General features: G+C 41.1%; 1 protein-coding gene across 4 annotated transcripts in view; it reads right to left on the reverse strand.

The window, feature by feature from the left end:
• Positions 1-27,692, reverse strand: part of DOCK4 (dedicator of cytokinesis 4) — a 229,095-nt gene that overhangs the window by 46,034 nt on the left and 155,369 nt on the right. For 3 of the 4 annotated variants that reach the window (XM_087933987.1, XM_087933988.1, XM_087933989.1), the window contains 7 exons: positions 25,005-25,031; positions 24,751-24,846; positions 12,835-12,895; positions 7,675-7,768; positions 5,463-5,611; positions 3,386-3,472; positions 1,383-1,487 (listed from right to left, as the gene is read on the reverse strand). In XM_087933987.1, coding sequence (XP_087790113.1) covers positions 1,383-1,487; positions 3,386-3,472; positions 5,463-5,611; positions 7,675-7,768; positions 12,835-12,895; positions 24,751-24,846; positions 25,005-25,031 — 619 coding nt within the window. The remainder of the gene's footprint in view (positions 1-1,382; positions 1,488-3,385; positions 3,473-5,462; positions 5,612-7,674; positions 7,769-12,834; positions 12,896-24,750; positions 24,847-25,004; positions 25,032-27,692) is intronic. The other variant, XM_026713144.2, reaches the window with a different exon arrangement.

Genomic DNA, 27,692 nt, shown 5'->3' on the forward strand with positions numbered 1-27,692 from the left:
GCAGCAAACACAGAACCGGTTCGGTGTCTGCTGCTTTTCAGAGCTACTGGTTCTATAGAGCCAGGCAGAACCGGTAGCATCCCACCCCTGAGCGCATTGCAATAGTCAAGACGGGAAGTGACTAGGGCATGAGTGACTGTGAATAGGGACTGATGGTCCAGGAAAGGGCACAACTGGCACACAACCCACAGTTGCACAAACTCTTCAAGCAGGAGTTGTGAGTCCAGGAAAACCCTTAGATTATGCACAGGATCTGTTTGGGGTAGTGCCATCCCATCCAAGGCCAAAGGTGTCAATTCTCCCTGAGCCAACGAACCCCAAACCCAGAGCCACGCGGTCTTGCAAGGGTTTCGTTTCAGCCCATTGCTCCCCATCCAGCCCCTAACAGCCCCTAGGCACTGCGAGAGGGAGGGCACAGTATTACTATAGGCCAATCTCACTATTAAATTCAGATTACAAAACATTTGCATCAAATCACGGCAGAGAGACTTAAAAGATTTTTAAATGAATTTATTCATCCAGATCAAAATGGATTCCTGCCAAAAAGACAAATTAAAAACAACGTAAGATTTATTCTAGATACATTGGAATACTGTAAATATTAGAATACTAGAAGATAAAAGAGAAAGGAGACACAGACTACTTTCAAACATGGGACTTGTTTTTACAAATGGCTAGACAACAGAGGTAGAAACTAGGATCTGGGACAATAGTATTATGTAAGCAAATTAACAGAGAAACATGCTGTTCACAAAGCACATATGTATGTAAAGAGAAAATGTATAAATAAATAATAATTATAATAATGAAAAGAACTTGTGAATTCTCCAGCACTGGAAGTTTATAAGAGATTGGACAACCATTTATCTGAAATGATATAAGGTTTCCTGCCTAATCCGGGGGTTGGACTAAAAGGCCTCCAAGGTTCTTTCTAGCTTTGTTATTCTAATTCTATTATCAAGTTGTCAATACAATGTACAGGAAAACCAATTAAACTACCTTCTTTTCTGGAAATGGTGAACAACCTACGTAGGCAGACTTTTCAAGATTTTACAGCATGTTTTTCATTATTATCTCACCAGTTCTCAGTTTGTGGGGGGAGGGTGTTAATCTCTGTGACAATGGAAAATAGTTCCTAGCCATCTTTTCGTCATTTGTGAAAACTGCATGAAATAGAATTAATCTTGAGAAGGAGCGACATAAAGCAGAATACTATAAGCAGCGGAATACCAGAAGACAGATGAAAATTTCGAAATATGTTTAAATGTTACACACAATTTTATTAAAGTGCTGTATATAGTTTTCAATCTGTAAATGTTCTAATAGTAGTGGCCTAACACTGTCATGCATGTTAACTTTTGTATTAAAAATTCCATACTCACCCGTAAGAAAAATGGAAACTTCTTTCCATAAAATCCAACTCTGAAAAACTCTGGCTCCAAACGTTGCTGATCCATAATTTTATCATATAAAGAAGCTTCCATCAACTTTAGATAAATAAACAAATGAGAAAGAAGGACATTGTGTGTACTTTTTATGTACTAATCAAAAGAGCAAAACAAGAAATATAATTCAACTGTGATCTATATACCTATAGATATCAAGAAATTATTTCAATCCAATGGTTATATAAAAATGGTACTAGATAAGAGTTTTGGATTTATCAAAAGAAACAGCACTTGTTTGGCTCCTCCATTCTCTCTTTTGATTTGTATTCTTTTTGTATTCCTTTTTTGTATTCTTTTTCAATCATACACTTATGGTATACTATGGTGTTGTGGGGATTCAAACGTTCAACTGTAGTACTCCTTCAAAGCTATTTCACAAAGTGCTATGGCATAGCACTTCATGATGCAAAGTGTTATATCATGTTGCTTTAACTGCGTTCTGCTTTGCACAGTTACAGGAAAAATGAAGGAAGTACTACTGTTTGCCAAAGGTTTAGCGTAGAAGCAATGATGATTGCATCCTCTGGTATGCTTGCCAAAGGAGGAGGAAAAACGATGCCATCACTGAAATCTTTGGCAAGTGTTTCAGAGCTCATGTAGTCACTTCCTCCAGGTTATGCAGAAACTTTCAGCAAGTACTGCAGAAGATGAGCCATTCAGCTTCTCCAAATCATTAACTGAAATACTTTGGCGAGCATTATAGAAGACATACCACACACCTCCTCCAACATAGTTTGGATCAGTGGTGGGATTCAATTTTTTTTTACTACCAGTTCTGTGGGTGTGGCTTGGTGGGCATGGTTTGGTGGGTGTAGCTTAGTGGGCATGGCAGGGGAAGGATACTGTAAAATCTCCATTCCCTCCCCACTCCTGGGGGAAGGTTACTGCAAAAACCCATTCCCTCCCTGATCCACTAACCTGCTTTCCAGCTCCATTCTCTTGTGCAGGGCAACAAAAGAAGACCCAGCCGATCAGCTGGGACTTGGGAAGTAGAGAATAGATGGGGGCGGGGTCAGGCAGAAGTGGTATTTGCCGGTTCTCCAAACTACTCCAAATTTCCACAACGGTTTCTCTAGAACTGGTCAGAACCTGCTGAATACCACCTCTGATTTGCATCAATATTTAGCAAGCTGTACCAGAAAACACATTAGTCTGCCTTTTCTGGCTTGTGTTTTGGTGCAATGCCTATAAAAACCCTCTCTTCTATTTTTGGCAAATGACAGATAGAATGTGATGAGCAATTGTTTAAATCGAAGTAACTCAGGATTGATTTTGTGACTGTGGTCTAGACCTCTCATTTCCTGGCTCTATAGTCACTGAATATCAGATCACTTGTGTATAAAGACAAGAGTCCAGTCAATTGCTGCTCAGTTTCCTATAGACTGTATAGCAAACCAGCTTGCCTCTGAAGATGCCAGCCATATTTGCTGGTGAAACATCAGAAGCTCTGTAATGGTTAATGGTTGCTAAATCCTGAAGCCCAACACTGCCCAACAGATATCAGCCATGAAAGCCTACACTCATATAACCCTAGATTCACTTGCACAATCCTAGTTTGTTTATTCATTACATTTTTTAAACCATCCAATAGCTGAAATTCATACAATAGTCATTGATACTATACCTTAAAACAAGTCAGTATCACACTTACATTCTTAGTTTCACCCATAGAAGATGAATAAATTTTATATCTCTGTTTGATTATCAAGTATCTGATTCAGCTGGAACTGACAACCCAAAATTAACAAGGCAGGCGCCTTGGGCATCACACAATATTTTTGCTTTTTAAAGGTTACTATTGTCATTTTTATCTAACTTTGCTTCAAGGGATCATCTTAAATTCAAAGCTATCCTCACTGTGGGTAAAAATGTAATATAACTGTGAAAGACTGTACTGTATGAATAATATTTATATTTTAAAAATTCAGTTTCATTACCCGCATCTTGCTGAGATTTCTGTAGTCATAATAGCTTTCATATTGCTCAGCAATCTTCCTACATAAAATAATACCGTTTTCCCAGCACTGTAGACAAATAAGAAAGAGAAGGTTTCATCAGAGAGAGGAATCTGAAGGTTTTTATCTGTTCCAAACAAATTTTCAAGTGTCTCCTGTTACCAGTTCAATCTCTACCTTAACAATCACTAATATTATCCAAAAGGAAGGAAACAGTATGTATGAATATTGTCAATACATTAAATATAATTAAATTTCACTCACAGATGTTCAGAACAACTGACTAGCCAGGTACCTAGACTGTCTCATTCATGTACTATTGAATTTGCCATTGGCAAAGCTGTGCACGTAGCCTTATTCAAATATTTGGCATATGTAGCATAGAGGAGAGTCAAAGAAAGTACCACTAATGCTGGTTTAAATCACTTTGCTCCTTGAAGCAGAGCTTATACACAGGCTTTCCTCTCTACTGGGGTCAAAATCTTTGCGTGATTAGTGCTTGCAACATGCTGTGTCAACGGTTCTGTCTACATTAGGTTGATTAAAATATACATGTTTAAGCAGATGAGTGTAGGCTAGGTCCATATGATCAATATTTCTCACAAGACCCAATTCACTGCAAGGGCACAGAGTAGTTCAATTCTTCTCCACGTATATGTTTTTTTTAAGATATTCATTTTAAAACACTCCAAACAGAGTTTAATGTAAAAAAAATAGTATTATTTTTCTAAAGAGTATACCACAATTAAAGAGAAACCACTTCTACAGTGCAAGGATTCTCAAAATCCATCTCACTATCTATGCATCAGTGTAACTGTTGAGGAAACATTTACATGAAACTGCAGAATGATCCAAGAACTGGGAACTGCTGACCCAGAAGACTAAGTGTTAGCTGGACATGGGCAGAGAGAAGGGCATATGACATTGCATGCATAATGACATTATTTGTACAAATATATACTTGAGCAGGGGTGTAAAACTCGCAGCCCGCAGGCCGAATGTGTCATGTGCAGGCCAAGCCCATTCCGGATCTGCAAAGTCAGAAATCATTGCTATACGTCACCATACGTCATGTGACATGACCGAGTTTGACACCCGTGTACTTGAGTCATGTGATGCAAGTCTGTAACTCACTTATTTGCAAAATGTTGGTTTCACTGAGGCTTCTATCAGTTCTCTATGCATGGAAAACTATATATGAAACTGGTATTCATTTATCAAGATATTTGTAATAAGGCTCTGTTTCTCTTCCTATGTCTTCCAGTTGAAGAGGGAGGAAGAAAAACAAAGTCAAAGATTCTACAATTCTTTCTTATCCATCACACTGAAAGACGCCACTGCATATATTTCATAAAACAAAACTAGACCCCAAGGAGAGGCTTTTAGTTACAAAAGGGGTAGGAATACCCACAGGGCTTTTCAAACAATCTTACTATGAATAGCTTGTATAAGACTATTTAGTTTCCAAAGTAATTCAAAATAAAATTGCATACCCTGGCATCCATTTTGCTCAAGAAACAAAAAGCCCAAACCCCTTGCAGAAATAATGTGTGACTTCTTCTATCCCAATTCATCAGGGGCTTAGAATACAACAGAAATCAAACAACCAATAGATATATATTAAATTCATAATCAAACCCTCATATTTTAGCATTACAATTGAGTGCACCAAATTTTAGCTAAAACAATCAAATTTGAAATATACTTGTTTTTTTTATTGAAGAAGACCCTGTCATTTTAAGAACATCGTAGAATTTAAAAATACATAATACAGGACACAGTAGGTACAAATGTTGGATCAAAGATGAATCATCCTTGTTTTAAAAAAACAACTTGAACCTATCTTGAAAAATATATATTAAATGAAATATGTGTATGGGGTACAGGTTCAGTATTTCCCTTAAAACAGTCAACTTCAGATTTCATATGATTATATGCAATTTAATTTGCATATCAAATATGCTGTATCTCAAACAATAGATGGCAAGCAATATTAATAATTAATTGTTCAAAAGAATGTAGTAACAAATAAGAAAAATAGCAGCCAAAACTTTCTTACTTTTCCCCTGTCAAAATTCTGGATGATGGTGAGATGAAGAAATTCTTTGCGCTGCCATTCTGTCTGCATGGGATAGCTTAGGAATTCCCGCAGTGGTCTGTCTGACCATTCCAACAGTTCATCATACAGCAAGAGTGTATAGGCAGCCTCTATCAAGTTTTACAAACAAGCATGAAACAATTTTAATGTATACACAGTTAACAGAAAAATATATATTTCATAAATAATTGATAGGTTACTAAATGATTTGCTCCTTGGAGTTAAGACTGCAATTGTATATAGATGTCAGGATAAAGTAAAGAGAATGAAACAAGCTTTGCCTATTCAAGTTTCTCTCCTTTTCTTTTTTTTCTGCAGGAGACCAGTGCTTTTGCTTCTGATTTTATTTAACTGTTATTTAGTTAAATAAAAAAACAAATATTAAATTATTATTAATCTTGACACTGGATTATAGAAGGAGAACAGTTTCATTAACGGTTTTAAGACAGCTTGTTTCAGATAAACTACAGTTAAGTTTAGCCATATTTTGCAGAGTTTGAATAATGATCAATCAAAAATAGATATTAACATTTCTGAACTACTACTCAAAATAGGGGTAACAAGAAAAGAAAGAGGAAATGGGTGAGGGAGATGGGCAGGTTTGATATATAAATAAATAAAATATAACATGCTAAATGCAGATGGAGGATAGTGTGATGGAATATAGGCCAAAGTTGCATGAGTGAGATCTCTTTCCCAGCAAGCAAAGCGATAAAGAAGCTTGGAATCTTTGATATGTAGAAAAGTGGACTTCTCCTTCAAGCTATACCTGGTAGTTATGCACATAGGTATGGCAAGTTTTGTTTCTATAGGTGAGCAACAATAAGGAAACTACTCAGAAGCCACTCCTAATGTCATTCTTTAGGTTCCTTGAGCCTAACAGATAGACTCATCCCCCCTCCCCACCCCAGTGGTGGGATTCAAATTTGTTTACTACCGGTTCCGTGGGCGTGGCTTGGTGGGCGTGGCAGGGGAAGGACACTGCAAAATCTCTATTCCCTGCCCACTCCACTAACCTGTTTTCCAGCTCCATTCTCCTGTTCAGGGCAACAAAAGAAGACCCAGGCGGTCAGCTAGGACTTGAGAGGCAGAGAATAGATGGGGGCAGGGCCAGTCAGAGGTGGTATTCTGAACTACTCAAAATTTCCGCTACTGGTTCTCTGAACTATTCAAAATTTCTGCTAACGGTTCTCCAGAACTGGTCAGAACCTGCTGAATACCACCTCTACCCCACTCCCAAATTATTCTTTTCTGAGATAGTTGAATGCAACATTCATATTTACATATTTATTTGCAGTAAGGGTTCTTAAAAATAATGTTATAGCCATCTTTTACAGATCATTTATGCTTCTGGGATGGCACCACATGGCCTCCACTGTATGGGGTGGTCAAGGAACAGAGAAAAGAACCAGAGATCATATTTGGGAAGGAGAGCTGGACGCTCCACCTCTCAGCCTCCCTATATAATAGCAACCCTTTTGCACATCCAAGAAGTGGGTGATCTTTCTGAGCAGCCACAATTCATTGCAACTGATTTCAAAACTGGCACTCACTTCCAGAATAGCGGAAGGGGTTTCTGTGTAAGAAGGCCTTGCAGTAAAAAGGTTGCTTCTTGAAAAAGATTTATTGAAAAGGTAAGTGATCAAGTGAGTGGAGAGGTGCTGCAAGTGTAGGCCTGGGCTAGAACAAGGCCTTCTAAGGTTTTCCCCTCTCTGATGCACCCATGCTCCGCTTAACAACCACATCGTGGAGAAAAGAGGGATTAAGTAAGGCTCTCACCATCATAACTTGCAACCATAATGGGCAGGCTACATTACAGTCATAAGTCAACCTTTATCATAATGGTCTTCAGCAGGGGCGTCAAACTCACGATGACATGTTGTCATGTGACATATTGCAACTTTCCCCCCTTCACTAGGGTGTGGCCAGCATATGATGCATCTGGTCCAGAGGCTGCAGGTAGTGATTTTGACATTCCTGGTCTACAGTATCCATTCAGTATCTTATCCAACCAAGTTATTTTGGTACCTGAAGAATAAAATGTGCTTCTCCCACTTCCTGAGATAGAACAATACATTATCATCCAATTTTTCTAATAACAGAGATCTAGGTAATATACATTTAGAATATTTCCAAAAATATTTTGTCCAGGTTATGTGAAAAAAATATTTACCTGTAAAGTTTTGTGCTTTTAGGTGCAGATCATATAGTTTATGTATGTACCTAATGTACATCTCTTCTTTATTCAGTTCTGTTTTATAGAAATTCTGGAACCAAGGAAAATTATGAAATATCATTACAACAGATAATATAATTATATTCTACAATCACCCAGCTCAACTCTGCTGTTCTCTGTCCTGAAAAGGATGTGAATATTTGTTCACAAATCTTAAGTAACTATTATATATTTTAAAAATTAAATAAAAAAGTGTATGTGTGATGACCCGAAGTATATCAGAAATATAACAAAACCCAAAATGTAACTAAAAGTCCTTTAATGCCTTCAACTTGGCTTCACTGTTTAATTGTGCACAGTGGAGGAGTAAATTATTTTCAGAATAATATTTCAAAGGAAAGAAACACAGTTCAAATTCAAAGAGCTGATAACGAAGCAAAAAACAAAAACAAACCGCATTGAATAAAGTTCCATGACAGACCAGGATAGATAATGGCCAACTTCAGGAAGATAACCAGGGACAGTCTGTTGGAAGAACGCCAACCAAGATAAACCTTCTTTAGAAATAAAACACTAATTGTCTCCAGCAGCTGTTAGCATGCAGGTCCAAACTCTTATGCAAATCTCACACCTGCAACCTATGAAGGGGATCATGGCCCTCTCCTCCCAAGTAGACCATGTTTTACCCTGATCCTCTCCTCCCTGCATGCCCTAGGATGGATAGGGGATGGGCCTGGATCCTCCTCTGATTGCTCAGCCGACCTCTGCCCTTCCCCAGTCTCCTCCACCACTTCTGGAGCCACACTTCCACCCCTTGTTGGCTGTTCCTCCTCTTCCTCAGAGTCAGTCTCCACCAGGGGCATGACAGTATGACTGACATGTGTACATAACATATTAAAAATCCTAATTGATAAATAGGCTACTTTCCTAAGCTTTTAGGCATTTACAACCTCACAACATACCCCCACAACTAGAATCAATAATTATATTATCAGAAGTAGTGGAGCTGTTGTTTGGTTGTTTTTCTTCCTTGCTTGTCAGCATTTTTAAAGTGTAGAAATGGGAACAGAATAGCCTAAGGAAGGAAGGAAAGAAAAAAAACCTCTTTCAAAATCATGCCACCTAAATTCAGGAGCAGAATGGCTATTTGAATGAGAGGTCAAGGACAGACTGTTAGTTGCCTCTCATTCCCTTGACCATCTTTTTAAAAGCAAAAACAATATTTAGGTTCCAAAAAAATCTGGCAAATGTGATTATCATGATTGGGAATTCAAGGGACTGAATGCTTTGTCCAGCTTTGTAACAATTTTACTGCAGTTCTGGACTAAAAAGCTAATGTTACAGCTTTAAACAAATTGAATGGTCTTGCAATAGACAACCTATGTAGATTTGGGGGGAATTTATGTTGATTAATTATTTGAATAACGAAGCATATGTTACAGGTATGTGACATAGAAAGTTCAGCAATACCTGACTATACCTACCAAAAGAACTTTTGCTGATCTTAGAAACCAGGTGTACCTTGTGTGCTGATGATGGATTTATTCCCATCTCTCTACTAGGTATAACTTTTATATTTGTCCTGGTAAGAAGATGGATTTTTTTCAAGTAAGAGTCATATTGTAATTAGGAATGAACTCTCCTGTTTGTGGATTTTTCTAGTACTATTTCCTTTGTTTGTTTTGCATTCTGGATTAGAAACACATTTGTAACTAATTCACATATGCATGTATACCAACTAACAACTGAAATCTATGTTTGTTCTATCATCACTTAATGACTGCCTAACAATACAAGAGCACACAATAGACACAAACTCAAGGTTAACCACACCAAACTTGACTGCAGAAAATACGACTTCAGCAACAGAGTGGTCAATGTTTGGAATACTCTACCTGACTCTGTGGTTTCTTCCCCAAAAACTTTAACCTTAGACTGTCTACTATTGACCTCACTCCCTTCCTAAGAGGCCTGTAGGGGGTGTACATAAGTGCACCAATCGTGCCTACTGTCCCTGTCCTATTGTTTCTTTTTATTTTTCAATAAGTATCTATCTCATGGATTCAAAACTATATTTCTTCTTATACCTGTATCTTGTAAGCGATTGACAAATCAAATAAATACTAAAAAAATACTAAATGATTTGCATATTATGAATGAGGCTTCATTAAAAAAACATATTTCTAAACAAAGTGCTACACATAACTAAATTAAAACTTTGAGCATTATAACCTTGACTCAATTTTTGGCCATTACAAATAGCTATTTTAAATAATAATACTATTTTTAGACATGGAATTGTTCTAAAATTATATTTAAAAAACTCCTGAAGCAAAACTTAGTCTTTTTCAACTAAGTTATATAAAGAAGGAAATGGAGAAATGTGATTATAAAAGTAGACCATAGTCAAATAGAATTGTGTATTGATATGTTATTTGTTCCGGTGATTATTCCAAAGATTCTGACTTTCACATCTCTTCAGCCTGTAATATTTACAGAAAATCCACACAGGATCCCTGTGGGCACAAGCATCGCTGCAATGTATCAAACATATTCTTGTGGATAGTCAGAAAAGACTACATTACATAATGTAAATAAAACAGAATTGCAGAAGAATACTGCAGGCTAAAGCTAGCCTTTTGATCTCATGAGCTGAAAAACTGGAATAGTCTTTCAAAGGGATAAGCAGGATTGTAAGTCACGCCTATGTTCTTCTACTTCAGGAAAATCTAATCAAAGGTATCTGAGATTGAAGGTAAAGTGTTTACCAGATTCTGAGTCCATTTTGAAAAGAGTAATGGAAGAAAACAGCAGTTGGAGTCCATGCCTTAGATGAAAAAATACCCTGCAATTAAAATGTCACCAAGGATTCAGACTCTGGCAAGCTCTTGCTGTTGACAGCTATTTGGCTTTTGAAATAAATAGCACAAATTTGGATGTTTCTAGCCTCTTGCTTTTTTTTTTTTAAATGAACAAAGGCATTCCAGTTTAGCCTTAAGTCTTACTTTTCTCCCCGTTACTGTAATCAACAGTTCTATAGGGATTGTAAAGGGTTTGACAACCCCACTCACCAAAGGGTCTTCGTAGCTCTCTGACTGACTGGGTTCCTCCACCAGAGGTGTCGGAGTTCCCTGCACCATAGCTGTGGGAACTCAATGACCGCATGGGTCTTCAGGGTGATATCTATGGAATGCGGTGGTGACTTTGAGGGTTTCCCTCCAACCTGTTTCTCTCCCTTTTGGGTGGACATTCTCACATAGCACTCATTTGCCCGATGACCTTCCTTCCCACAATGGAAGCAGGCGGCTGAGCGCAGTGAGGCAGAGAGAGGTTTGGTTTCCTCCCTTCTGGTGGGGGATCTCTTCTAGGAGCGGTTTATGTGATACTTGTTTCGAGCTTGGTCAATTTCCACTTCCTCAGCCAAGACAGACCAGCTGTGCAGGCGGACTGGGGCTCCTCGGGCAATGCAGGCATTGTACAGGTGATCATTCAAGCCATCTTTGAACCAATTCATGATTGGTTCTGGCCCATCTATGTGGCAAGTCAGATAACAAAACTCTTCTATGTGCTTGGTGACTGGATGGCGTCCCTGTCTGATGTGCCTTATATGGTCTCTAGCCTTGTGGTCAGCTAGGGGGTGTCCTCAAATCCATCTCAGGGCTATCATGAAATGATTGAAGTTGCGGAGCTCTGGTGCATTATGAAGGCTCATCATCCAACGTGTAGCTGATCCTTCTAGAGCCAGGGTGACAACCCTGATTTCGGCATATTCTGTAGGGAGATCCTTCCCATACTCTTGCATGCAGGTCAGTATGTGGGTGAGGAAAAAATCCCAGTTGCTGGGGATTCCCATTGAATTTTGACGCCAAGAGGGGGTGCCTTCCATTCTAAGGGTGTAAGCCTCCTCTTGAGTCGCAAGCCTTGATTTGCGTTGAGATGTCTCCTTGGTGGATCTTCCATGGTGGAAATGTGTTCATCAGTAACCCCAGAGGTTTCAGCCAATGCCTTTGGAGTTGGGTATCCCTTTCATTCATCAGTAGTCTACTTTTGTACTCCTAACTGGCCTGCAGCTCAAGCCTGGACATCCTGGATTCGCATGCCATGGATGGTCCCCTTCATGAGGTTCATTGCTTCCCCCAGGAGTTGGTTGGGCTGGTCTGGGGCTCCTTCTAGTTCATCCTCATCATAAAGGTCTCCTATCTCCTACTTCCAACCAGGTCATTGGCTCCCACAAGTGCGGGTGACATCTTTGGTTCTGCCACCCCAACCTTCCATTTTCTCAGCACCGATTGACCACCTCGGCTTGGTAGCAGTACTTGAGGCAATGTTCTCCTCAACCCAGGCATTGAGGGCCTCATTTGATATTTTGGAGGGTGGGGTTCTCCCGCAGTCTTCAGCTTCTTTATGGTCACTGTCCTGGATAGACATGGTGTGCACGGTCCCCACAGTAGGGCTGTTACCTCTCCGGGTTGACCAGTTTGCCTAATGTAAGGTCTTGCCTCTCCAATCTTCCCAAGAAAGCAGGACCCTTGAAACTGAAGTTGTTCCAAAAGGAACTTTTATTGAAAGGTAACAAGAGATCTAGGCAAGAACTGAAGCTTCTCACTTAAAACCAGCTATTTTAAGCAATCCTAACCAAACCCCTCCCACACTACATGATTGCAGGGAAACAGAAACTTCATATACAGATCACTCCATTCCTTCTCCCTTCCTTCCACCAAAATGCCAGCGGCTGTGTAGAAGTATCTGGAAACAGGCAATTGGATTGGGAAAAGCAGCAGAACTTCCAGCAGGGCTGGAGTTCTCTATAAAACATTACGTTTGGCTAGTAGAATAATCTCTGTTGTTTCTGTCCTTTTGAAAAGTCTAGTAGAAAATACAAGCTCTCACATATCTCTTTATTCATAGATTTGCACTTTCCTCCCCATATACTTCCAAAAACACTGACTAGGTAACTATCAATATATATTCAATGTAGCATAAATATTGTATTATTTTAAAATAGGCTTTGAATTCATTGCTGTACATTACTTGTGCAGTGGAATTTGCACTTTTAATCTGTCTGGAAAGCAGGCTGTTAAAGAATATACTTCTCAACTAAGCTTTGATATTTTTAATATGAAATAGCAACATATCCAGAATCAAAGAGATACACACCAACAAGCTGACAGTACATCCAATCTTTTTGCCATCCACTTCTCCCATTTTCATGCAGTCCCTGGACAAGGGAAAAGACATTTGAATGAAATATTATGCAGAAAATCTATTTATGGACATCAGATTAAATAATCTATCAAGATAGCTTTTATTAAGAGATTCATCCACTACATCCACTTTTATACCATAAAATGCAAAATGAATTTAAAAACTAAAGGAATATATAGCTGCCTACTTTTCTTATATATTCCAACTTTCATTCTCTTTCTTTCTTTTACTATTTTCTTGTCAATTTGTACATTGTACATCAAAGCAGTATTTTAGTGCCATTTTATATAAAACAATGTATACAAGGAGAACATTCATCATCCACTAAACTGTTTAATATGTCAATAAACATATTAAAATATTTAATATAATAGCAATCAAATACTCTCCCATTAAAATAATATTAATACTTTAATGTATTTAATAAAAATTGCTTATACACATTTCTCCTTCAGATTTGGTCTTTCTTTGACAATATAGAGCAGGATTCAAACAACATTACATTAGGTTTTATGCACGTTAGGACTAAATTTCTGTTCTACCTATAAAAGACTTCTTTTATAGGCAGTATAGATAATTTTCAGCAAAGGATTCTGCTTAAAAGATGAAATGGACTATGCTTCAAGCACATATTCAGATATTGAACTTTAATAATTTAATTACATTCCAAACATAAGATAGTACAGAAACATTTAATTGTTATCTTACACAGATACAGTGAGAGGGTTAGAACTCATATTATCAGAGCTCAGTTTCAATCTGTAGACATAAGATTGAAACAAAACAGTGAGAGTGATGCTGGTTCAACTGAATACAAGAATGAGAGTCCAAAGTAAATGTTTAGAAGAAGTTTGCAGTCAGTATCATGCCTGGGATCTTGCCATCAAAGGTTAGGAGGGAAGGGGCAAGGGGAGAGGAGGATAAATGGGCAATAAACATGTATGGGGATGTGATGGGAAATACGGGTGGGGTTGGTAGCTTGATGAAGACCAGGAAACTACAGGACTAGATTGTGCCACCTCTCCAGGCCACTCATCCTGAGATTGGAATGTTGACTATCCCAAACATCTCAACATTCTCAAAACATCTATGTGGCTCTTCAATGGCTGAAGACAAATTCGTCCTGTGGGGAGGGCTGGGAAGAGGAGAAAAATCTGTAACCTTTTAATGTGAGAAATTTAGTTCTAGCCTGACTTCACTGCAGCCAGCAGCCTTTAGTAAAAGAACTTATCACTTCAACCAAATGCAATCGAAGGTCTTTATTTCTTAAGGGACCTGACTGGGCCAGGTCTGACATTAGGCTAGAACTGCAATAGCAGCCAACCTGGAGAGTCACCTCTACAATGGGGGCTATGCAGAGTATATTGGCTGACAAGAGTGACCAGGAGGATGAAGCCTTAGGGGAAGAAGCATCCTCAAGACCCCATGGTGGAATAGACCCCCCTGAATGGCTGGGCAAGATGGAAGTCTGTGGTGATCAGCCAAGACCCCAAGGCCTCTGGAGGTCAGAAAAAAAGCAAACTGGGAAGAAAAGCCATCTGAGGTGACACGCAGGAACCAGGAGAGCCACCGGAGGGAGTTACACATGGAGAGTGAGGAGGAGGCTAACCAAGGCAAGGCAGGTTGGGAAGATGAGATACTGAAGTGAGCGGGGTGCGGGGTTCCTTTGGCAACCTCAAGGTATGTAACAATCTGCTGTGGATGGCACAGCAGGCTGCCCAATCAGCACATGCCTCTGGCAGTGATGGCATGACTGTACCCACTGCCACAGCTACAGGGATGCCTGCCCCAACAGCTCAGGCACAGGGTCAAGTCCCATAACCAGTTGCTGCTTGCCACTTGTGATGAGCCATAGTGTCTTAAAAATAACACAAAAACTAAAGCATGAATCAAGGTCTTGTAATACCTTCAACTTAGCTTCGCTGTTTTATTAGTCACAGTTTAAATTCAAAAAGTAGATAACGAAGCAAAAGGAAACCAAAAACAAGACGAGAGTTCCAAGGCAAACCAAGATAATTAATCACACATTCCAGGAAGATAACCAGGGAAAGTCCATGGGAAGAATGCCAACAAAGATAAACCTCATCCAAGGAAAGCACTACTTCGACTCCAGCGTCCGTGAACAGGCAGTTCCAAACTCTGATACAGATCTCATAGCTGCAACCCATGAGGAGGATCATGGCCCTCTCCTCCCGAGTAGACCAAGCTTTTCCCTGATCCTCTCCTCCCTGTGTACCCTAGGATGGATAGGGGATGGGCCTGGATCCTCCTCTGATTGCACAGCCGGCCTCTGTCCTTCCCCAGCCTCCTTCACCACCTCTGGAGCCACCCTTCCACTCCCTGTTGGCTGTTCCTCCTCTTCCTCAGAGTCAGTCTCCACCAGGGGCATGACACTATAGCCCCCCCCCCAGGGCCCCCTCCCCCAGGACCAGGTAGATGAGGATATTGAGGAAACCAAGCATGGAAGTCATGGACTAAATGAGGAGCATGAACATCAGTGGTCAACCTATCGTGGCATCCTCTTGTCCACAACCTTTCCATGCCATCAAATACTGAAATTGGCCCCGCAACTGGCGTGAATCTCAGATGCTCTCCACCTTGTACTTCACCTCTCCCAGAGGGGCTACTGCTGTGATGATCTATGCGGACTGCTGGCCGAGACAGGGACTAACAAGGACCAATGAAAAACAGGATAGATACACAGGGTCCATGGCAGGGAGAGATGAAAAGCCACAGGATTGCTCATCGCCTCAACCGGAAAAAGTCCCAAGTAACGGTGATTGAGCTTTTTCAATGGCTGCATTGTTGGTAAACATCGAGTAGAGAGCCAAACCCGATTGCCCACCACTAAAGGCAGAACATCATGATGATGTTGGTCTGCAAAACGTTTGTAGTCCTCCTTGGCTCTCTCTAGTTGATCTTGGACCATGCGATGCACGGCTTTTAACTCTTGCAAGAACGTATCCACTGCCAGAACTGGGGAATCAGATGGGGCTAAAGGGAAAAGTTGTGGATGAAAACCATAGTTAGCAAAGAAAGGGGACACGTGGGTGGATGCATGTTGAGCATTATTATAAGTGAATTCTGCCACCGGCAGCACTTCCACCTAATTGTCTTGTTGAGAATTGCTGAAACAGTGAAGGTACTGCTCCAAAATAGCATTCACTTTTTCTGTGCCCCCATCAGTTTGGGGGTGATGGATGGATGACAGACACGCCTGAACCTGCAGTTTCACCAGCAGTGTCTGCCAGAAGCATGCCGTAAATTGTACCCCCCGATCTGATACTATTCAGTCTGGTAACCCATGCAACTGGAATACATGGGAGATAATCAATTGAGTTCTTATCTTGGCCATCAGAAGACCTGCACATGAAATAAAGTTAGTCAACATATCCACCACCACCAAAATGGTTGTAGCACCCTTTGATGGTGGCAACTCAGTGATGAAGTCCAATGAAACTGCCCTCCCCCAAGGTCATTCTGGTGTGGGCAAGGGTTGCAAGAGACCAGGGGGCACACCAGGAGCATACTTGGCTTGTCGACAGATCCACAGGACGCCATATATCCCAACACATCAAGTTTAGGTCTCGGCCACCAAAATGTCCTAGATATAAGGTGCAGTGTTTTGATCACTCCAAAGTGTCCCATCACCGGACTATCATGAAACTGATGTAGGAAAAGGCCATGAAGAGGACCTCCAGGCACTTAAACGTGATCACGGAACTACAATAGGTCCCCAATATACGCCCATTCTTGTCTCCTTGTCTCCCATTCTCATCCAATTCTCGACGTCGAGCTGCCACAAATGGGTCCTGCTGCTGCGCATCCTGAATCCTCACTCGGAGGTTCACAGGTTCCTCAGTGGCCGCAAACCACTCCAATGGAATCACCGTCCGGGGCAAGATTTTATCCTCCCTTCGGGTATACTCGGGCTTCCAAGATAGGGCATCAGCATGTTGATTCCCTCCACTCGGAACATAGGTCACCCAGAAATCAAATCAAGCAAAGAACAAGGACCATCTCACCTGATGCTGCTTCAATGTCTGAGCTGTACGTAGGTGTTCCAAATTGCAATGATCCATCCAAACCTCAATTTGGTGACGAGCCCCCTCCAGTTTGTGCCGCCATGTCTCAAAAGCAACCTTAACCACCAATAGCTCAATGATCCAAGAAATCAATCATGGTTGGTGCAAACTGACACTTCTCACACTTAGCAAATAGGTGGTTATCATGCAAATGTTGCAACACCAGCCGCACATGTTGCCAGTGTTCCTGCAGGGAGTCCGAGTAAATTAAAATGTCATCTAGATAAATGACCATGAATTGATCCAACAAATCATGGAAAACATCATGCATGAAATGCATGAACACAGCTGGAGCATTGGTTTATCCAAAAGGCATCACGGTATACTCAAAATGACCGTACCTCATCTGGAAAGTCATCTTCCACTCGTCACCTGCACGAATGCGAACCATGCTGTAGGCCCCATGTAAGTCCAACTTCATGAAGATCTTAGCTTGACGAAGCCGCTCGATCAGTTCAGGGATGAGGGGAAGCAGGTACCGATTCCTCACTCTGATTGCATTCAACTTGCAGTAATCACAGCACAGACGTAGCTCCCCCAATTTCTTCTTTACAAAAAGCACTGGTGCAGCCAATGGGGAGGTAGAAGGCCAAATAAACCCTTTCCGGAGGTTCTTGTCAATAAAATCCTGCAACATGGCCAACTCCGGTTCCAACAGGGAGTATATCTGACCCACCGGCAATGTCGCATCAGGCAACAAGACGATTGGACAGTCATACGACCGATGCAGAGGCAACTGATCCGCCTCCTTCACCCCAAACATAGCAGCAAAGTCCACCAACTCTGCAGGTAGATCCAGGTCCACGAGCGTAGCCACACTCCCTGCACAGGAGCGCAAGCAAAGGTTGACACACTTCCTATCAAGGAACTGCACAGCTCCAGACGATCAGACAATCTGTGGATCATGGGCCTGTAACCACTCCAAACCCAGCACCACTGGAAAATGAGGCACTGCGGCAAAGTATAACACGGCTTCTTCCACATGCTGCCCAATATGCGTGCAAAGGGGTTTGGTTGCAGCAACCACAGGTCCCGAACGAAGGGGCTGACCACCAATCATCGCCACCATTACTGGCGGGGACACCCGTTGCTAAGGAATGAACCACTGCTCGACAAAATGAGCATCCATGAAATTGGCTGTGGCCCCTGAGTTGACCAAGGCTTGGATCTCCACCACTCCCATACCAGGCACAAACACACTTGCTGTCAGCACAAGATGCTTCACCAATGACGACTGTGGTGGAGATGTCGAAGGTGTCAAAGGTGGCAAGGATAGCAAGGTTGATGAAAATGGTGGGCTAAGGACTTTACAACCCAACCTACAGACCCCCATAGGCCGAGTGATGCTCATGTCCTGCCACCGCTGGCAGCTACTGCTGTGGATGTCTTAGCAGGACACTTGACCGCAAAATGGCCTCAGCTGCCAGAATAGAGGCATAAACCATCACAACGACATCTATCCCTTTCTACTTGAGTCAGGCAAGGGCAGGCAGCCCCCAAATGCATGGGCTCCTCCAAAGGCACTTCACCAGGGGCGCTGTCTTGCTGGGAACAGATGCAGTCTCCGTCCGTCATCGCACCCGTCGCTGCTGAAGCCAAGTGTCGCTATGAAGACACAGATGCATGAGCTCCTGAAGGGTGCAAGGGCATTCAGTGAGCACCTACTCGTCCAGGAGCTCCGACGACAAACCCTCCTGGAACTAGTCTAATAGTGCTGCCTCATTCCATTGTACATCCTGGGCAACCATCTGAAAACTAGCAATATAATCCATGAGTGAGCCACGCCCATGCTTCAACTCTCTCAAATGTCTGTTTGCTGTTTGGCTCCGAGCAGTGTCCTCAGACATGGCCTGGAACTGATGGCAAAACTCAGCATAATTGTCCAAAACCTGGTTGGGCTGGGTCAACAGAAGCATCACCCAATGTGCTGCAGAGTCTGACAACAAACTAATCAAAAACCGCACCTTATCTCAGTCAGTGGGGAAGTCCTTAGGCCAAAGGCTCATATAAAGCTGGCACTGCCCCAAAATGCTGGAAATTGGGCCAGGGAACCATCAAATTTATCTAGCACTGCCACCGGGCATTTGAGGCGTGGCTGCACAATTTGCATTTGTGCAACCTGTGCAATCAAAAGAGCCACTTGCTGGCTTAACTGGGTATTGTCTGCTCAGAGCTGATCCATGGTCACCCCACAAAAAGCAAAAATAAGTTGAAGGGGTGGCTGAAGTCAAAATGTGATGAGCCATAGTGTCTCAAAAATAACACCAAAACTAAAACGAATCAAGGTCTTGTAATACCTTCAACTTAGCTTCGCTGTTTTATTAGTCACAGTTTAAATTCAAAAAGTAGATAATGAAGCAAAAGGAAACCAAAACAAACCGCATTGACAAGAGTTCCAAGGCAAACCAAGATAATTAATCACACATTCCAGGAAGATAACCGGGGAAAGTCCATGGGAAGAATGCCAACAAAGATAACCTCATCCAAGAAAAGTTCTACTTTGACTCCAGTGTCTGTGAACAGGCAGTTCCAAACTCTGATATAGATCTCATAGCTGCAACCCATGAGGAGGATCATGGCCCTCTCCTCTGAGTAGACCATGCTTTCCCCTGATCCTCTCCTCCCTGCGTGCCCTAGGTTGAATAGGGGATGGGCCTGGATCTTCCTCTGATTGCTCAGCCGGCCTCTGTCCTTCCCCAGCCTCCTTCACCACCTCTGGAGCCACCCTTCCACTCTCTGTTGGCTGTTCCTCCTCTTCCTCAGAGTCAGTCTCCACCAGGGGCAAGACACCACTCAGCCAGAAGCATCAGTTTGGGCTGTGCCACTGAGAAGGCCGAAGACCACCATCCCGTGGGGTGAAGTATGGTGGGGACCCTAAGCAATTAGGGTTCTTCCTGGCTCAAGTCTGGACCTACATGCAGGAATATGGTCCAGAAATAGCCACTAAAGGGGCAAAGGGACAGTGTGTAATCATGATGCTGGAGGGGACCACAGCCAAGTGGATAGTTACCCTCCGCAACAACGATGCCCCAGAGCTACACAACTTCGACCACTTCATGGGGGCACTCTGAAAGTGTTTTGAAGACCCATTGGCTGGTCAGAAAGCCAGAATTCAGATCAAGACCATAAGCCATGGCCGTTGATACGTAACTACTTACACCCAAGAATTCCGCAACTTGGCCTGCTGACTAACTGACTGACTGCAAGAAATGCTGATCAAGTCTTTCCAGGATGGACTGAATGACAGTGTCTACAATACCTGCCTCTTCAAGGGATGTCTCCCTACCCTAGTAAGTTTAGGCCAAAGAGATCGAGATTGACTTGGCCTGTATGCGGGGCCATCCCAGCTATGGGTGGCAGAGATCCCTCCTGGAAAAGAAAGAAACCCTGAAGCCACAAGCCTGTGAGAAGGGCCTGCACTGATGTTCCACCAGCTGTTTCAAGTGTGCAAAGGAGGTGCACTGAGCTGCTGAATGCCAAGCAATGTGTCCAGCCCAGAAGACACCCTTGAGACCCACCAAGAAACCTGCTAAGCCAGCTCAGAGAACCCGAGAGATGGCCCTGGAGGGAGTGGAAGTCATTGAGTTCACCCCATCCCCCAAAGCTGGCAAGAATACTCCAATTATCCCAGCCGAAGGTCTGATAGACAGCAATACCAACTCTGATGTTGACCCCTTGGTAAATAACCCAGTGATCCCAGTAACTATCTCCATAAAACTGGTGGTCCCATCCTCAGGGCGAAAGGGGAACTTGGTAGCTCACCTGGACTCGGGTTGCACCAGATGCCTGGTCAGCCCTGCCCTAGTGGAGGAACTAGGTCTAAGACTTAAGCAGATTAAAGTGCTTGTGGCTTTTTGCCATTTGGATGGCTCAGTAGTGGTAGAGGGCCTCCAGCAATGTTCATCTCTGAGCCAACAGAATTGACAATGGGGGTGCCCACAGAAACCTTAAGCTTTATTGTGGCACCTGGTATGGAGAGACCCCTCGTACTAGGCTTGGCATGGCTACTTGCTTAAACTGGAGGAGGAGGATGTTAAACATTCAGCAAGCAGCCCAAAAGGGGGGCTAGAAAAGAGACTTAAAATCCCTGCCACTAAGTTGCTGTGGGTGAAGCCAAGAAGGGAGGTGAGAACTGCAATGAAGGAGCACTTCAAAGGCAGTCCCTAGATCCCTAAAAAATTTTGGGATTTATTTTTAATGAAAAGCGATCAGATGCATTCCTCTCCATTGGACAACTTACTGCTCCATAGAAATCATATCAGGGGGCTAAGTAGCCCAAACCCAAACTGTAGTCAATGACCCCTAGAGAATTAGAGAAATTAGACGAATTGTGAGTGTTCACAGACAAAAACCTGAAGTGCGGCATCATACAACACGCCCTCCCCACCACCACAAGTGGCTGCTCTGGTGTTGTTCAGGAAAAAGATAGATCCCTTCATCTATGCATTAATTATCACAGGCTAAACATTGTTCGTGTTGAAAACATCTACCCACTGGTGATGACGGATATGCTAGCCCATTTGGCCAAGGGGAGGATTTTTACCAAACTGTGGGAGCTGTACTACTGAGTTAGGATCAAGGAAGGCGATGAGTAAAAAACAGATTTTAATTACTCCTTGGGGTGTTTCCAGTTCCTAGTTATCCCCTTCAGACTGCAGGATGTCTCTGCTGTATTTATGCAGCTGATACATGAAGTGCTGCATGATCAAAGAGGTTTTGGTCTAAATAGATGACATTTTAATCCATACCAAAATTATGGCAGAACATCTAAAATTGGTCGGGGCTATGCTCAAAAAGCAGCCCAATTGTATGCCAAACGGTCTAAATGAGAATTCCACCAAAGTAGAATTGACTATCTAGGGTATCACACTTCCCATGAAGGAATAGAAATGGACTCTGAGCAACTACAAAACTTCCTGGGATTTGCAAACTTTTACCGTCAATTCATCTCATCATTTTCCGAGATAGCCCTCCTCATCACCAACCTACTAAAGAAAAAAGGGAAGGGAAAGCCCAAAACTAGCCAGCTGCTGAAATGGACAATGGAATGCCAAGCAGCATTTGAAAACCTCAAGTACCTGTTCACAGCAGAACCAGTGTTGAAACACCCAGACACCAATGCCCCCTTTGTCATTCAAGCAGATGCTAATGATGTGGCAGTGGGGGGCAACGCTCCTGGAGAAAAATGAATGGGAGGGGGGTCCTGCAGTCCTGAGCCTATTACTCCCAAAAGCTTATCAAAACCAAACATAGGTGGGCGGTTTGGGAAAAGGAGTGTTCTACTTCCTGGAAAGGGGAAAACCTCTTTTGAGATGTAGGCTGACCATAAAAACTGACCACCGCAAATTGTCATCCAAGAAAGTCTGCTGAGCTCAGTACTTTAACTGATTCAATTTCATACTGCAGTATCTCCCAGGACAGTGGCCCCCAACCTTTTTCAAACCAGGGACCAGTTTCACGATTATTTATTCTTCCACGGACCGGTACCTGAGTAACGTGAGACTCTACCGCCATCGGGATGGCTCTTCGTTTGAAGCTGCCCCCCCCTTCAACGAAACTAAGGCGCGAGCACCCAAACGCTGCTTTCCAACTGAAAAACCAGAAGCACTTTCCAACCAAAAACCCGGAAGCAACCGAAAACCCAGAAGTGCTGTCGAAACAAGATGGCGGCGCCCAAGCTTTGCGGCCCAATAAAAATGATCCACGGACCAGTCCTGGTCCGGGGACCAGTGGTTGGGGACCCCTGTCCCAGGAGGTGGGGACTTCCTAGCAGATGCCCTATTCAAAGCCAGAAATAATTAGACCATTTATCTTGGCAGTTCCAGTCACCGTCAGAGGGCAAACTAAGCTAAAAGGCCAGGTAGCCAAGGACCTAAGGGATGCCCGAAAAGAGCACTAGAGAAGGACAAGTGGTTCCAAACCTATAAGGGTGAATGTATGATGCAGGATGGCTTAGTTCAGGTGGGAAACCAAATTATACATTCCTGAAAGTCGATGATTAATGGTCCTACAGAAAAGCCACGATTCAAAAGTAGTGGGACCTTTTGACTTTATCAAAACCTTGTACTTGGTTAAGCACCAGTTTTGGTGGATGTCACTAAAGGAGGACATAGAAAGTTATATAGCTAGCTTCCCTATTTGTACTGCTGCCAAAAAGCAGCAAGGAAAAACGCCAGGACTTCTCCAGCTGGTGGCAGAGCCACCCGGGAGGGCTGGAATGAGGGGTAAAATCTATAACTTTTCAATCAAATGGAGTCAAGTGTCCTTCTTTCCTAAGAGACCCGACTGAGGTAGTCTGACTGTGAGAATCTCCATGCTTATAACATTAACAGAGCTAGAATATGGCATGTACATTGTTGCCAAATGACATAGCCTAACAATAAAGAGACTGAATTAGTAAATTCCACCTTTGGATGTTGCTTCTGCCATGAAGTTGATCATCAGGAAACCATCTCTTCAGCATCACCACCCACATTTACAATAGGAATATTTTTGTGACATATTCCATGAATTTTTTTAAATTATAGCCCATTATAATATTAACATCGCTGGCAATGCAAATTAAATTCCTTATCTGTTGTTAAATGTATACCTTTCAGTGATGCCCAATAATGATTTGGAATCTCTTTTAAAAGATTACTGGTAGCAATGAAGCACAGCTTACAACAGAAAGTTGTAAGAACATAAAAATATTCCTGTTCTTAATATTTAGATTCATCGCCATTAGTCGCATGAAGAGATGAAATTCAGTGCCCTTGCAAGAACAAATGGAAGCCAATAGCTTTTAGAGGTCAGCAAAGATCTTCTGCTATGCCCAGAATTTAGAATAATCTTCTCTTTACATGGTTTCTTTGCATATGTGGTACAATGGCTTGTTCTGTTACTTATTTTAAAAAGGATAGTTCAGTGTAACTGGAGAGCATCAGGCAGGTAAAGAGTCTAAGATGATTCATTCTCTATTTATAGTTCTACCACTTGCAGAACCTTATACAGCAAGGCAACACTGAATGCTTTCTTTATGTGATAAAGAATCTATGTGACATTGAATTTATCCTTGACATAGTATAGCAAGGACAGTCAAGGACAGGGGAAAACCATTTTCTTGCATAAGGTAGAAGAGTAAATATCACCTTATTCCCACTTCCTGCCAATTTCACGTTAATAGGCACTGTGTCTAATACCAATCAACTTATTTTGTCATCATAGGCAGAACGTTGCACAGACATCCTTTTTCTAACACGAAAAACATAATAATATATTATATCACTAATTTTCTGTCCTTTCATGAGACCCCAAATCAGGTACCCCTGATTTTAATGGTACTAAAAACAAGTCTAGCTTTGATTGAAATGCAGCCGGTATCAAACTCATCTACAGATTTTTCATTACTATAAGACTTCTAATTAGAACTGGTTATACATTATGAATAATTAGATTCCATAAATATTTCCTGAATATGCCACCCCTAAATTGGAGGAAAGGGAAGAACTTCCTGAGCACAGAAAGATTGCATGTCATTCTGATTCTGTTAGAAGTTCTCTCTGTGACATGCAAGGTTTCAACACATAAAGAGTCTAAGATATGGGGGACTGTATATATTAAGTTCATCTTTTGCATATTACATGTAGGATGATCTATATGACAACATTTTGTAATGTACAAAATCGAGTATTTTTAATGATATAATAATATGTTCTGTTTATGTTCTTCCCCAAATGATTCATTTCAGAAGAATGCAGACAATACAGTATTTCTTGCTGTAAAGCATCCATCCATTGTTTACCTGTAGTCCAGCAGCCTCTCCATAAGACGGGTTACAGTGGCGATTAATGAAACACCACTTTCTCTCCATGTTTCACGTTCAATTTTCTTCAGCAGGCTAGAAGGAATGAACCCAGAGCAAAATATCAGCATTTATTTTTACCAGTCTCCATAACAACCAATTTATACTCAAAGGTATCTAAAATGTCTTAGCAATATCTGTTCATTTTAATATCTGTTATTTTATACAAAACACAACCGCAAATATTGTCTTACCTGGGATAAGGACCAAAAAGTGGAATTCTACTCCAGGAAGCATTGACAAGGCAAATTGATTTTTTAAGGTTAGCCAACTCCAACTCAACATAGACAGAAATACGTTTATACATATGTGTGTGCCTCTATGTACGTTTGCATGCAAGTGTGCATATACAGACTCACACATGCAGAAAAAAATACAAATATCTATCTATCTATCTATCTATCTATCTATCTATCTATCTATCTATCTATCATCTATCTATCATCTGCAGAGAAAGAGAAGGAGAGTTCACACTCAAAAGAGCCAGGATTTTATTATATACCAATTACTGTACTTCACTAAACTTGCATTTTGACATCAAGAGAAAAAATGAAAATTTTGTTACCTAGAAGACAGCATTTCTCATCTCACTGCTTCTGTTCGATGAGATTTCAAATCTTTTCAATGTAAGATTCCACCCCCCCAACCCCCACCCCATATTTCAACCATCAGTAGTTTTGCACCCACTCAATTTACTGCATTGCAACTGCCACAGGAAAAGGCTTTTCCTCGGATTTTTTAAAATATACTTCCGTTGTGTTATTTATGCATATTCATTTCATTTATTTAACCATTAAATAATTGACAGGTTCTTGTGATTATACATTATCCTAATTTCCTTATTTCCTTGTTCTCCAGAGCAAAGAATAAGTACAAAAGTCAGTAGAACCATAACCAACACACACATTTATTCAATAATTAAATACACACATTTATTCAATAATTAAATAATATCAGAATATTCTTTCCCCAAATGTTCACCCCCAAATCCATATGTATCCTGTTTAGCTTGAGATAAGTACTTCTGCATATATCTTCTTAATTATTGCTTTCCATATTATAAGATATATGAATTTTTAAATTATCAGATAAAACATGTTTTTAAGCATGAAACAGGATCATTGACTCATCCAGCTACACTTTTTGAAGAAGTTGTGTGGAAAAGCTTTAAAATGTTATACTAATAGGTACATGTTTTTCAAAAGAAATTCTAGCAGACTAGATCAGGGAGAAATGTTCATTGTCATGCTCATTTCGAGTTATATAGGTTAATAAAAAGACAAATTGTCCCACTTTCAGTTCAACTATTATAATCCAAAAGGTTCCTTTCAAAAAGTGATAATGATAAAAGCAGGCAAAAATTCCAGACTCAGTCGCAGGGTATAAAAAGAAAAAAAAATCCTGAAAAAATACTAAAGCATAGTTAGCAATGAATAAATGTCTATAGCAAAGTAGCATGGCATGACAAACTAGCAGAAATAAAGTTTTTTTTTCTTCAGGTCAAAATGATAATAGATGGTAATAGATAACAGGAATTAACAACACATAAATGCTACTCATACAAACTATATGATTGCAATTGGAATCATACAAAGTTCACCAATGCATGAAAAGTCATCTATACGTAACAATTACTACATGTACAATATAAATTCCATCACCATATGCTAATATACTGTAGTTCTGTATCACTGCTAACGCTGCATGCAGGATGCAAGAAATATATATGACAAGTATATCAAAGTTTAGTAATCACTTTGCACAGACTTTTTCAAGATACCAGATAACCAGAGGCTGCTAAATAGATTTCAGGTGACCTATCTTGGGTTTTGTTGTATTTAATCCTGAAGTGTCAGCAACCAGAAACCTAGTTTAATTCTAATCTAGTAAAGTCTGCTCCTGGGAATGAATTTCACAGTTATATGCTAAATAAAGAAGTGAAAATATTTAGGTGCAGAGCAGTAGACATATTGTTTCCCATCCTGTAGCTAAACAATTAGGTGTGTTTCCTGGAAGAGAAGAATTAAAGACTGCACAGTTGATTGAATTCCAGGATTTGTTTAAAAAATGAAGTAGGACTATTGAAATGCTACATATTTTATATCTCAGATTATTTTCCAGATTCCTATTTCTTTGAAGCTTGAGCTATTGAGTAATTTTTCAGGACCAGGAACACATTTAGATTATTGAGATTATGTTACAGGTGTTCCCATCAGATTGTTATGGAGCATAGCTTAAACATGAAGGAAAGCTGTAAATTTGTTCTTTTCGTAATAAGGCTGAGTCAACCTTCAGCTGTCAAGATTGAACTCCTGGCAGCAGACAAAGTTAGCCTGCAATACTATATTCTAACCACTGTACATCATCCTCTAGTCTCATTATCCTCTGGTCTCAATTTTCTTTACAAGCCCTTAATTATCTTTTTCTTCTTTATCTTAGCAAGTTGACACTGTGATTATCCATTATCTTTATTTTCAAAAAAAACTCCTGAGATTATCTTCAATAGCATTACAATAGCACTTAGATTTATATAGAGAGGTGGGATTCAAATTTTTTAAGAACCGGTTCTGTGGGCATGGCTTAGTTGGTGGGTGTGGCTTGGAGATCATGTGACTGGGTGGGCATGGCCAACTTGACGTCACTCACATCAAGGGGCGCTTCTCGTCGCCTGGCCTCTCATGTCAGTGGGGACGCTGCAATGGTCGTAAGTGTGAAAAATGGTCATGTCACTTTTTTCAGTGCCATTGTAACTTTGAATGGTCACTAAATGAACTGTTGTAAGTCAAGGATTATCTGTACAAAAATACAAAAAGCTTCTTTGCTTGCAAAAAGCTGCCCTAAATACCAATCATTAGATTAAAAATACCTGCAAGCCAGAGTTA

The sequence above is a fragment of the Pseudonaja textilis genome, chromosome 5 (genome assembly GCF_049901715.1).
Source record: "Pseudonaja textilis isolate UNSWEBS1 chromosome 5, rPseTex1.2, whole genome shotgun sequence".
In the NCBI taxonomy this organism is placed as follows: Eukaryota; Metazoa; Chordata; class Lepidosauria; order Squamata; family Elapidae; genus Pseudonaja; species Pseudonaja textilis.